This window comes from Lates calcarifer, linkage group LG13 (genome assembly GCF_001640805.2).
Source record: "Lates calcarifer isolate ASB-BC8 linkage group LG13, TLL_Latcal_v3, whole genome shotgun sequence".
Classification (NCBI taxonomy): domain Eukaryota; kingdom Metazoa; phylum Chordata; class Actinopteri; family Centropomidae; genus Lates; species Lates calcarifer.
Genome location: NC_066845.1, coordinates 23,153,955 through 23,167,727, shown reverse-complemented (window position 1 = coordinate 23,167,727; position 13,773 = coordinate 23,153,955). Strand labels below are relative to the sequence as shown.

Sequence of the window (13,773 nt, the reverse complement as noted above, 5' to 3'; positions counted from 1 at the left end):
GGTAAGATCAACATGCAGCAGTCCAGGTATATTTTAAGCTACTGTAATATGAGGTCATTTATTGAATCAGATGGAAATTTTGTATTTGTATTTTGTATTGGATGGAGTGCTGTATGGGAAAAATATGCAGAGAATAACTGAAAAGATTTTTAAATAAAATACACATTCTATATGAAATGTCACCTATAGACTGTTCATTGTATATTTCAGGTATAGTCCAGACCTGTGGGAGACACTGTACACAGTAGTCCTACCTTGGCAGCATGGTAACCATTATAAACCTCCCTGCAGTCTAACATTAACTCTGTTGGTTACACCATGCATTCAGTAACTCACCATCATTATCAGAGTCAGAGTCTGCAAGGGGGGGGATGCGGACAAGGATCTGGCGGCGGTCTCTCTGGACCACCAGCTGCAGCTTCCCTCTGGATTTCTCTATCAGCTTCCCAGCATCATGCAGAGAGAGGTTCTCTGTCACTGTCCCATTAATCTGCACATGTGCACGCACACACACACACACACACAGACAGTACAGACAGTCAGAACTGGTTGAGCTCTGACTAAAGAACTGGAATGTGAACTTTGTTTCTGTTAACTTCATTTTAGAGGCTGTGGAACTGTATATATCCTATTCTTAAATAATCTGGTATAAGTTTTACGTGATTTAATTCTTTCTGTGACATACAGTATATAAAGTGCTAGTAATCTGTAATCTGTTTTATGTGATGCTTTATATGTATGTTGTTGTCTTGGCCAGGAAAAACTTAATCTCTGTGAGGCTGTATTTGTCTTTGTATTTGTTCTAAATTCAAATTTAAAAATGTAGATAAAAATGTTATCTTGCAAATGAAATATTTACTTTCGGTATTTCACAACACCTGACATCTGTGGAAACACTTGCATTTATTAATAGATACTTGACATGTTCCAACCAATCACCTGTTTATAATTACTAAACACTATGTTATTTGAATAACTGTGTGTACTACATGCTACATCAGTGGTTCCCAGTCTCTCTGGATTGTGAGCATCAGCACAGGTTATGGCCTAAGTGTGGACATGAACTGTCAGGTTGTTTCATCTGAAAGAGTTTTAGATGCCCCAAAGGTGTGACAGCATGTAGTATTTTACAAGAAAAAAAAAGAAGAGAAAGAAAAAGCATTACTTGACATAACCATAACAAAAATAAGTTTTCCCTGGCATTCCTCTAACTGTCTACTGATCCAGCATAGGTATCTTGGGAGTTCCTGGAAGGTCCCAGGAATCTAGATTGAGAACCACCGTGCCCTATAACTTATCTGTAATCAATGTGAATGTACTGTGAGCAGCACTGTGAGCAAATGTGTGCGCACCTTGAGAATGATGTCTCCCTCCTGCAGGTTCCCATCCTTGGCAGCCAGGCCTGTGCTGGTCATCTGTTTGATAAAGATCTGACTCCCCAGACGTAGACCATACTCTACAAAAACACACAAAAAGACGCCACAGTTATTCCGAGGCCCCATCGGAACCGATAATTTGATAAAATAGGAGTGATTCATTCCTAACTGTCTGCACACCACCCCAGACCATTTGTTTCAGGACATACTGTATGGATGAGATGTAAACTGTTCGCAAATAATCAGGCACTCCAATGCATTATTAGATGTACTGGAACAAGCCAGCTCCATGAAGACCCGACAACTAACAACGAGATCGAACACAGCCCCCACCAGCCCATGCCTCTTTCTTTCCTCTCTCACTAATCCACACCTATATACATCCACACATATACACATCCACACATATACACAAGTCCTTTTGTGCTTAGATAGCGTGGTAGCATAACACAGGTTGTGTTGACGCCATTTTCACACTAGAGACACGTAGGAGGTCACATAGACCCCTTTTGTCTCTAACACCCCTTTGCTTAAACTTTGTGGGTTAATCTGCACTCTTAAACCAGGCATGACGTCACCACCTACATGGTCTCAGTTGCCAAGCATAACTAAGATTGTTGTGTTTCTGTAGGCATCAAGAGAAAGGAGAATGTATTCCCAGTCATGCTGTGCTATGGTAAAAAATCTTTTCTGTTAGACAGGCAGTCACAGTTGGTAGCTGATGTGTTTTACCTTCGTTGGGTCTGTTCTTCACCAGCATGACGTTGACAGGTTTTTCCAGTGGCTCCAGCTCTCTGGAGGGTTCTGGGGAGGGAGGGATTTCATTAAGCTGGTCCCTGCTCCTATACCTCCCTCCTTTTCCTCCTCCTCCTTCTCCTCGCTCATACTTGTCCTCCATACGGTAACTGTCCCCTGGGCTTCGTCCTCTGCTGTGGTACCTCTGACGGTCAGTGCTGGTGTCCAGGGCTCGGTCCCGGCTACCCTCCCTCCTGGATCTGTCTGGGCTGGGTGAGATTCTCTCCTGGCTCCTCCCACGGCTCCTTCCTCTCTGGTTGTAGTCCCGCCCTCCCCTGTACTCAGGGTCCAGGTATCCTTTGCTGTCAGAGGTGTGGTCCCGACCTTCATCACGGTACCAGCCATTGTCGTTGTCAGCGTCATAGTAGTGGGTGGGGGGGGTGTATTCCCGGCTGTCTCCGCTTGGGGAGGGGGGCTGCTTCAGGGACTGAACTGCTACCTTACGAGGTCTCTTCACCGTCTGACAGAGAAAGAAAAAAAAAAACTCTTTAAATAAAATGATTACATCAGTGGTTTCCCCATCATTAATAACACCCACCATTTTCCAAATGTGTTAATCTTAAACACACTCTAAAAGAGTGCATGTTGTTACAATAATAATAATAATAATAAGTCATACAAGACACAGTGAACCTGGAACTCAATATTAAGTTTACTTTCACATATTCTTCTTCTTCACATAAACTACAGGAAACTTGACTTAGAAACATGTTTCTTCCATACCTACAAATGTAGAAATGTAGCATGTGTTTTGTTTATTTTTGAAGATTTTTTTTTCCCTTGCTGTTGATCTGAACAGTTGACAATTGAACAGTTATTAAGAAACTAACTAGCAGGGGAGCTGCTTGTGCCCTGGTCAGAGCTAGCTTCCCTGCCATCAGTGGTAAAACTGCTACTATCTGCACTAACTGTCACTAGATTGCATGCGTTCTAAAAATGCTGGTATTTTGACCTGACTCTCAGATGTCTATCCATGTTTTTTGAGATATATAACACTTGTTGGAAAGTTTTTCTTGCACTTAATGCAACAAGTTGTCAACCTGTCTCAACTGTAAATGACAGCAGCAAAGTCTCTCACGCTGAACTGAAATGAAATGAGTCCATATAAATTAGTTAATACACCAGAGTATGACTAATACCAATATCAATACACTAGAGTATCAATCAACCTGGATATTGATACACCACTATAAATCTCAATATTTTTAATTCATTTCTATGGCTCCATCTCATACGAAAAGAATTTAAAGTGCCTTACATAAAAACATAATAAAACAGCAAACATACTTATATGATGATGATGATGTTGCCATTAATATGGTCCTTAAAATTAAGTTCACTATTCACTCCTAGGGTTTTTAATCTGTTGCGGTTGGGAGCTTTAGCACCCTCAACCAAAATTTCAAGTTTTCATTTACAAGTTTTCGATTTTCAGATAAAGGTAAAATGAACAACAGGATATCATTATGAGCATATGGAGCACTGTGTTTACTGTGTGTCACTCTGTTACAGAGATGCCCCTGGCTACAAATCATATTCTTCAGATTTAAGGTGTAAGGAGTTTTTTTTTTCTTTTTTTTTTCTTTTCAGTGAAAATTAAACTCAAAGATTCCTTGACTCATATTACAATATCTGTCAAAAATAATCTCAACATACCTTTCTTGCATCATTCAGCCCTTCACCACAGTATCAATAACTGGCATTTCAATACATACACCACAGTAACAATAGCCTGCATATTAATACACCAGTGTGTCATTTACCTGCATATTGATACCACAGTATCAATAACCTGAACATCAATGCACCAAAGTATCAATAACTTGTATATAAATGAGTATCAATAACCTGCACCCAAACAAAAAGTAGGATACACATCTATCTTTAAATCAATATTTTACCCCTACTGTACCATTCATCTGATGCTGAGCACAGGAGTTATTAAACCTGTTATTATATGACCAGTTTCATACTCCATACTAATTCTGAAAGCTGAACAAATTCCATGTGTGAAGGCCACGACACATGGTTGGAAGCTCTGGAACAAACAAGTGAACCTTGCTTGTTCCTTTCCTCTAAAACACATCTTTTTATAGAAGGACAAAGGTACACAGGCAGACTTTATCTGTTGACTTAACTGTTTGTTTGGTAAGACTAAAAAGCAACTGAAGAAAGATATTTCAAAAAAATAAACTAAATCACTTCTATTTCTGACTCTTTCAGATAGGACTGAGCGCAAAGATAAAGCTGGATGTCATGAATGCACTAATTCAAAGCAGTAAATCAGATTCCCTCGATATTTCAGGCTTTTATATTTAACTGTGTGCAGCAGTGAGATTAGTCCAGTATACACACGGGACACAACCACTGCTTCATTGGAACTAGAGCAGCATTAGAGGCAGCCAGGCTGAAAACATTACTGTGCAGGAGACTTGTTCACACACTCTCTCTCACACACACACACACACACAGTAAAACACCAGAAAAACTTTTTTATAACAAGCAATTGTGAGCTGTCATGTCACCAATCTTAGCAACGTCATGACTGTATATTTAACAGTTTAACAGGATTATTAACACAGTGATTTAATTGAAAAACTGCAAATGAAATACAAAAAAATGTGCCAGCTTGTTCCTAAGTGTTGAGATATTGTTAAAAATTTGCAATAACAAAATGAAATGAGGTTTTATCTGTTCATCAATCTGAGTATCTACAAACATGCCTTAACTCTGCAAAAGCACACCCTGTGTCTTCTGTGTATAGTCCATACTCACTATTTTGGCCACTTTGCCACATTTACGGAGTGACTGCACAGCAAAGGAATGAGGCACGTTGTCCATTGGGATGGAGTTGACCTGAATGACGCGATCATTCTCACTGGATAATAAAAGATACATAAAAATAATATAGAAATGAGAAATGTAAAAATCATAGTCAACGGTAAAATGTTTGACAAATAACACAGTCTTTCCTTAGATAGTTTGTCAACTGTAGAAAAACATTCTTTGACCTAGACTGGCTGCTAATGTGTCAAACTCAAGGCCTGTGAATGAATTATCTTTGGCCCCCATGACAAAATCTATTTACTATAAGAGCTGGACCGCCAGTATATCACACGCACCACCATAATACTACAAATCCCACAATGCACTGCCCATGCGTCGGCACGTCAATCATGGGCCGGGAAAGTGCGCCCCACTCTTTCATCAGCAGTCTTATGGTATGGTATGGCTTATGGTACAGGACATTGGTTTTTCTTTGAAGTAAATTACTTTTGGCTGTTGTTTGCCTGTAGAAAATGTTTTCACTTGAAATTACTCTGGAAAAACTGCAGATAGTGCTGTAAGAAATTAATGAAACTGGTTTTATTTCTTTTATTTTTATTTATTTATTGTTTTTATTTAATTTATTTCATAATTCATGTTTTTTTATAGGCAATAATCTATAGGCCAGGTTCAATATGTGCAAAAAGGTTGTTTCAATAAGTTTTCAATAAACGTTGAACCTGTCCAGCCCTTCACTTGTAGCAATTTTTGAAATTCGGCCCACTGTGTATTTGAGTTTGACACCCCTGATCTAGGGGGTAATGGACTGAGTATTGTGCTTTGGTACTTCTGCACAATTGTTGTACTATAAAACACTTAGCTCATGCAGGACAAGCTGTTTGGGGTACACTTATATTGAGGCCTTCTTAGCAAGCACCTGGCAGATTTGTGTCAGCTTACTAAACTGTATATTACAGAGACATGCAGATTTTAATCAGTGTAGCAGTAGAAGTACAGGGTAATGTGTAGTCACTTTACAGGAGAGGTTGTGGATTCAACACTTAAATGTACAGCAAATCAATCCACTGAGGCATAGTCCAGTGAGGATTATGGTCACAGACTCACAAGAGTAATCCATCTGCTGGTCCTCCTTGAAGCACATCTGACACAATGATTGACGTCTCACCATTTTCCACATTGGGGTTGTCACGCCCACCTGACACAGCAATACCAAAACCCATCTTAGAGTCCTACAGAAAAAGAAGCCAGTTAATAATACAGTACATACAAAACTAGCATCACCATCTTGCAGTTGTATGCCTTCACTACCCAGCCCAGTTGCAGTTAATGAACATGTGGATTCTTGCGTTATGGCCAAAAACATGTTTTGTGAGGTCACAGTGACCTTGACCTTTGACCACCAAAATCCAATTAGTTCATCCTCGAGTCTAAGTGACCCTAACAGCCTTACTGAGATATTGTGTTCACAAAAATGGGACGGGTAGACAACTCGAAAATGTAACGCCTCCGATGTGACGGACAAATTGTATGAAAAGCGAAGGGGTGATGCTAGTCTGTCATACAACAGCAGTGGAGATATGCTGTAGTAGAAATACACTACTGTACCAGAACTTGTCAAAGGAAAGCACTGTATGGACATTGAGCCTTAGGTTACCAAGTGCTTTGAGCTGCCTATATATAACCACAAAAAAATTGCTTAGATGCCACAATCAGTTATGGTGGGAAAACTAATGAAATACACTGTCAGTTAACATTTAGCAGATTTCTTTAGCAGCAATGTTTTACAACTTGGCAGATACACAAACATAAATGTATAAAAAATTCACTAAAAATATAAAGTAATTTCTTTCAAAATGTTATTTGCAGTGTCACATAAGTTGTGGATAAAGATAATTTCTAAGAGATAGGGTTGCAAATGAATGTGAGTGGTGATGCTTGCTTTGGTGCTCTTTTTTGCTTTTCCAATATAGTCTATTGACTACAGAGATCAGTGAGGAGAGGAAGCCTAAGGCTTAGTTAGCTGGGGTCAGGGCAAGTCTATTTTTAGAAGGATGCTCTTTTGCAAAGTAAAAATCTGGCCTAACAGAGATAAGGGTCATTTATTTAATTTATCACTGGAGGACATACTGTAGAATATTTAATTTAGATGTGATCAAATATGGCAAGACAAAAATAATGCTTGGTACGACAGAATGCAAAGATGCAAGGCAACATTTCCAAGTTTCTGAACAGACTTGGAGATGGCTTTAGGTTAGGTAACTTCTGGCTTCCATATCCTGATGTTAAGAAGACTGCTACAAATAATAGAGTTACAGTAGTTTTATTTAGCAGAAGCATTGGTAACAAAAAGTTACTCAAACTTTGCTGCCTCCTTTTAAGCACATTGTGATTTTCCATGAGAACAACAACTGCTCTCTGCTCCTCCTGTTCTCTCTTACTCCTAATTTCTCTAAACTGTGTACTAGGCTGATATTACTTTGAGTTCTTACACGTATCCTGAAATTTCTTGTGTTAGATGGTAGCTTGTTTGCTGCCCCATTAGCTTAGCCAAGCTTCAATTCAACTTAGCCTCTTGGTGCCTGCAGCTAATGCTAACTTAAAAGGTAGGGTTAGCAATTGCAATCTAATTCATTTTTATTCCATATTCAAGGAATATCTCCTCTGTGTGTGTGCTGAGAAAAATCTGGCGTTTCTACGAAAATTCCAGTGCATGTTAACACTACAGATGGGTTAATGGTAAATAAACAGCCTAAGAGGAAACTGACAAAGGAATATCAATTTAAAAAGAAAGGCCTGTTTGTTCTTGGTGTAATGCTAGTTAGACTATGAGAAGGGTTTTTAGAGATTTGTTGCTGAAACTGAGTTTAGTTTATTTCAAACATGTTCAACATTCACAAGATTTACAATCCACATTTACATTTCCTTCTCCTCACATGTTTGAAAAGGAGTAGGCAGAAGTCTAAACTATATTTCTGGCTTTAAACAGTGCCATTACCGCCCTGGATTAAACTGCTTAGTATCAATACATTCTGTTATTTCATCTACCAAGTCAATCAATGCCAATCAATCAATCTCCTGTTTTGTATTTGGGAACAACTTTTGCTACTCTCATCTTGTGCAGAAAAAAACCCATTTTGAAAATATACATCAGTGGTTTTACAAAACCATCAATAACATTCTTTACTGTTTCCATGTCAATATCATTCCAGTCTGTACTGGTTTTATTCTTAAAGCCATTGACAATGTCATAAATTTCTTTTTCTTCCACTGCTCTTAAAAACATTGAGCTATTGTTTCTCTCAACATAATCTGCAGCATCTATTTCTATCCCATCAACCTTTATTGCCTCTGCCAGTTTTGGTAGGGTGCTATGTGAGTGCACTGCTATTATGGACCTAGAGTCACAGGTGATTAAAGAGCCTGCTAGGTCTTTCAGAAGTTTCGGTTTAGAAAAGAAGTCCATCCAGGAAAATCCTGAGAGTGCAGACTATCAGGCAGATTACAACATGGGAATGTCCCCCTCCCCCACTGAATTACTCACAGGCTTCCTAAACATGATAAATAACCAAGAACTAATCACTAGTACCACCAATGGTGGCAGAAATATATCCCACAAAGCATCTGGTACAATTCCTGAAAGCAGAATCACAACTATGCCCCCACACCATCAAGTACACAGGCTACCTAAATTCTCCACTACAAGTACACAATGTCTTATCTCTATTAATACTTCATCTACCAGTAGCATTACAGATTGACCTAATACTAACAACTATAGCCTCAACAAACAAACCTGAAATTTTGGTTTCAGAAATATCAGATTATCTATTAAGGCCTTAGTGATAAATGACTTCAGTTTAATCTGGATATGATTGGTCTATATGAAACATGATGTATACTAACATTTTACTAGCATTAAATGAAGCTTAGCCATCTGACTATACTAATATATATGTTGCTCGGGATCTTCTTTCGAGAATCGCCACCTTAACGTGGTGGAGGGGTTTGTGTGTCCCAGTGATCCTGGGAGCTATGTTTTTGGGGGCAAAATCTCCTGGTAGGCAAAGTGGTACCTCACCCCGATTGGGGAAACTGGGGCCTCCTTCTGGAGCCAGATCTGGAAGGGGAGCTCCCAGGTGAGTGTCTGGTGGCCAGGCCTGGTGCATTGTTACTGGACTTCTGTGCTAGCCACGGGCTGGCCATAACAAACACCATGTTCAAGCATAAGGGTTTTCATGAAGAGGACACCTTAGGCCTAAGATCAGTGATCGATTTTGTGACCGTATCGGCTGCATGTCATGGACACTCGGGTGAAGAGAGGGGCAGAGCTGTCAACTGATCACCATCTGGTGGTGAGTTGGATCCTGCCCCAAGTGAAGGAGTTCAAGTACCTCTGGGTTTTGTTCACAAGTGAGGGTATAGAGGGGCGAGAGATTGACAGCCAGATTGGCACAGCATCAGCAGTAATGCAGACCTTGTACCGGACTGTTGGGTGAAGAGGGAGCTAAGTCAGAAGGCAAAGCTCTCTATTAACACACCTCACCTACGGTTACAAACTCTGGGTAGTGACCAAAAGGACAAGATTGCGGATACAAGCAGCCGAAATGAGTTTCCTCTGTAGGGTGGTGGAGTTTAGCCTTAGGGATAGGGTGAGGAGCTCAGACATCTGGGAGAGACTTGGAGTAGAGTCACTGCTTCTTCGCATCGAGAGGAGCCAGCTTAGCCTGCTGCCACTGCGACCCAACTTCGGATAAGTGGAAGAAAATGGATGGATGGATGGATGTTGCTTGGGCAACTATAGAAGGTGGGGGCATAGAATTAATCTATAAGTCAGTTCTCAGTTCTCAGTTAGACCTCTAATCTTGATATTACCTTTAACTCTTTTGAAGCTGTAGTATCAAAACTGTCTCCATCAGCTTTGAATTGCCCACTCCAGGAGAACAGACTACGGCCACTCCACCTGGACCACCTGGCCCCTAATCTCAATTTTTTTGAAGAATTTGGAGAATTTAGCTTAGATCTTCTTACATACACTGATGAGACTAATTATTAGTGACTTCAAAATTAATAATGAATAAGGCCTGTGACCCTGTAAAGCCTTTCTGGCATTTATTGATACTTTTGAGTTCATCCAGTCTGTACATAAACCTACTCTTTGCAGGAGTCACACTCAACTTGAATCTAACCTGTGCGATAGATGTGTCTAGTCTGAATGTACCTACCATCATTTCTTCTCTGATCACTTTCTTATCAAAACTGAGGCAATTCTAACCTCTTAACATACATTCAAATATATTTACCACTCAACACATTGGTCCCTCAACTTAAACTGCTCTCAGTAAGCAGTTACCACTGATCCTGACTTCTTTCACTGTAGCAATGGGCCTTTTTGAAAATTGCACAAGTCAATTAAACACATCTTTGTCTAGTCTCCTGGATTCAGTTGCACCTCTCATCATCAAAACTAGTCTGTCACACCTAGTTTACTGAAGCAATGCATACTCTGAAGCAGGCCTGCAGGACACACGGAAACAAAATCAGAAGCTCTCTACGTCCAGTGTTGACTAGTAGAGTTTAATACTCATAGTTATATCTTTAAAAAGTTAGAGTTGCCCAAAAGCTTTGTCAGTGTGATACAAAGATCGTTGTAGAGCAGATAAGATTTGTGACCCACAAAAATATCAATATCTATTCAGCACTCACGTGTCAGCTGAATAGATAATACATTGCACCAGTGTTCTGTAACCACTTGTGGCAACAGAAACTTCTGCTACTCAGCAAAAGTTACATAGTCTTGCTTCAAGATTAATTGTTATGGTTAAGTATTGTCAACACTGTATTCCAGTTGTTTATATTCATACATACTTCTAAGCACTAAGGATGGCATAGTGTTATTAAAACATCAGGGAATGAAATTAAAGTGTATGCTGTGTATCAGTCACTCTTATGTTCTCCTGCTACAAGTAGGTATATTTCATGTATATAGTTCATGCTCAAGCAACAGGAAGTTTATCCCCTTACTGCTCTATGGTCTCTCTCCTCCAGTATTGGGAATCAAAGATTCATATACAGTTGACTGACTGACATACTGATAACTACATTGACTAAATTAGGTATAATTGTATTTATCTTAGAAAAAAGGTGGGGGTGGGGGGGTGGGGGACTTACACTACTTATAATACTACATGATGTTCAAGATCGGAATTTCTGATTATCAGTTTAAGCTGTCAGATGTTGTGGCTTAATAAATACATAATCTGGCCCCCAGAAACTTCTATCAACAGATAGATGGATGTCTCTTGTTTTAACAGCACAGTTACTGAATGAACTCACCCGCTGAAGAGTGACTGTGTACTGCTCCCAGACCATCTCTTCCATCCCGGAGCTCTGCAGGGGAACACAGACATGAAAATGTTAGCAAACAGTGAATTTAAACACCAGCTACATAGTTCATTTGTTAGTATAAGGCCTCTGTGAATAAAGTAAATAAGTCTGAAAAAAGTCAAAGAATCATTGAATAATCTACACACTAATAAATCTTTTATTATAGCCCTATACTGGACTTACGATGATTCACACAGCGAGACTAAATCTATAAATAAGAGTGGATATACCTTATAGAATGGTAGCTATCCTTTTAATAACTCTGGACATGTTAAACCACTGTGGGAAATGTTGAAAATCATTTATCAGAGGTGTTAAATGGCAAGACTGGATGTTTCTATGATTTCTGCATCCATATATATGATTTGTCAGGTATTTTGGTGGCTGGATTAACAAACATTTCAATCTGGTTGTTTTCCAGAAACTTCTCTTTATCAAGATATTTATTGATATTGTAATGTAAAATATCATATATATGCTGATGGAGGATTTTATCCATATCATCCACCCCTGGTACACAGTGTTGAATAATTTGTCAGCCATCAACTTAACATTGTCTATAGGGAAACAAATTATTCTGTGTAACTGTTAAATGATTAAGTGCACCAATGGAGACAAAGCACTGCATTACCACTAACCTGTTAAAAAAAGGAGCCTCTACACACACATATGCACAGAAATACACATTAGACAAATATGTGAGCACATAGATCACTGGGAGCTGAAAGAGACTAGTGGAAAGGAGACTAACCCAGATAAACATACACACACACTAACAGAGCAGAGGAAAAGGGTGTGTGTGGGTGTGGGAACTGACCGCTGTGAAAGAACAGTCAGTATCATGTCAATAACAGCAGCACAGCAGCCTGCATGTTCACTGCCAGGCTGGTGTGTAATTTTAATTGGACAACTATTCCGGCAGACATCTGCCCCCATCCCTTTCCACTTCACTGCTCTCTCTCTCACTCACATACACCAAAGAAGTGATGTGTGTGCTGTGCCCTGATGACCCTGATTAAGGCAGGCAGCTCTGGTCACCTTCAGCTGCTTCTATTAAGAATCGTGAATAAGAAACATTAGAAGAGGACAGAAGTGAAAACTAGGGGAGGAAATAAGAAGCTGTTTTGTTCCTTTTGTAGTTATTTGTCTCCCTACATTCTGCCTCCTCTAGCTCCACTTATTAATTTTCTGGTCTCTTTGAATGCTTTGTCAAAACCTCCAGATAAGAGCATGAACTAGTTTGAATCAAATGTTGGTGGAGGCAGGGAAAGACGGTCATCCACCACTGCAGAGGGCTGGCTCAGAGGTTTCCCTAGCTTCAGTTAAGCCTGTGGTCCACATGACTCTGGCGCTCTTGGGTCTGGATGAGACTCCAGCAACAACCTCACCAGTTAGTGCGTTATTTAGGCAGGTCCCTCTGCAGGCAGCTTTTTCTCTGCCTCCCTGCCTAACACTGAGGAGCTCCACAAATGCTGGGCAGACCCCAGATCTTTCTTTCACCACACATCTGATGGCAGAGCCTTGGCTTCCATGCAGAATGCCACGAGTTACGGACTGGGCCAGATGCCAGCCGTGGAGCCATCTAATCGCTTCCCTCATTGTGTCACTCAATGAGGTGTTGAGACCGGATGCTAGCTGTACGAGGCCACAGTGTCACATTACAGATGACTTCCTGGTTAAATGTTATGATATGGCAGCACGCATGGGACATTTTGGAAACTCTCTTTCCCACCTAATATTAGCCGTCTCAGTCTTTGCAATCCATTGGCATGGATGCTTCCATCCATAGCTTGGAGCGTGGCATCCGGGTAAATCGGACCCAGCAGCAGTTTGCTAGCCTTAAGAGCTTCTGCCATATTTGAAAGGCAGACATGTTCTTGTATGGTCCAACAACAAGTCTGCTGTCAGTCAATCATCAAGGAGGCACCAGATCGACTCGGTCACTACAGGTGACATGGAAACTCCTTATGTGGGTTTTCCCTTGCTTTGCCAGCCTCAGGGCCATGTACCTGCCAGCGCCATAGAATGTGGTGGCCAACTTTCTCTCCCACCAGAAACCTCCCTCAGGGGAGTGGACGCTCCACCCAGAGGTGGTAAGGGGATATGGCACAAATATGGTATGGCAAAGGTGGAGGTTTGCCTTGGAGTCTTCAACCCACTACCCACATTGGTTTTCCCTGACAGAGACAATGAGTCCATTGAGACAGGATGCCATGGCGTACCCATGGCCAGATCGCTTCACTTATGCCTTCCCACCATCTCCACTAATTGCAGCAACACTGCACAGAGTACAGCAGAGTAACCACAGACGAGGCCCCATGTTGTCTGCCCAGGAGGCTTGATCTGCTCTCACAGCTGGGGGGCCATATCTGCCATCTGAGCCCACAATGTCTGCAGCTGTGGGTATGGCCTCTGAGGGGCATGACCTACA

General features: G+C 40.6%; 1 protein-coding gene across 2 annotated transcripts in view; it reads right to left on the bottom strand.

Moving 5' to 3' along the window:
* LOC108878401 (tight junction protein ZO-2) overlaps positions 1 to 13,773 on the bottom strand; it is a 74,442-nt gene that overhangs the window by 32,435 nt on the left and 28,234 nt on the right. For both annotated transcript variants that reach the window (XM_018669058.2, XM_018669059.2), the window contains exons 2-7: positions 11,292 to 11,345; positions 6,063 to 6,187; positions 4,947 to 5,049; positions 2,109 to 2,631; positions 1,353 to 1,456; positions 337 to 490 (exon numbers count right to left, since the gene is read on the bottom strand). In XM_018669058.2, coding sequence (XP_018524574.1) covers positions 337 to 490; positions 1,353 to 1,456; positions 2,109 to 2,631; positions 4,947 to 5,049; positions 6,063 to 6,187; positions 11,292 to 11,345 — 1,063 coding nt within the window. The remainder of the gene's footprint in view (positions 1 to 336; positions 491 to 1,352; positions 1,457 to 2,108; positions 2,632 to 4,946; positions 5,050 to 6,062; positions 6,188 to 11,291; positions 11,346 to 13,773) is intronic.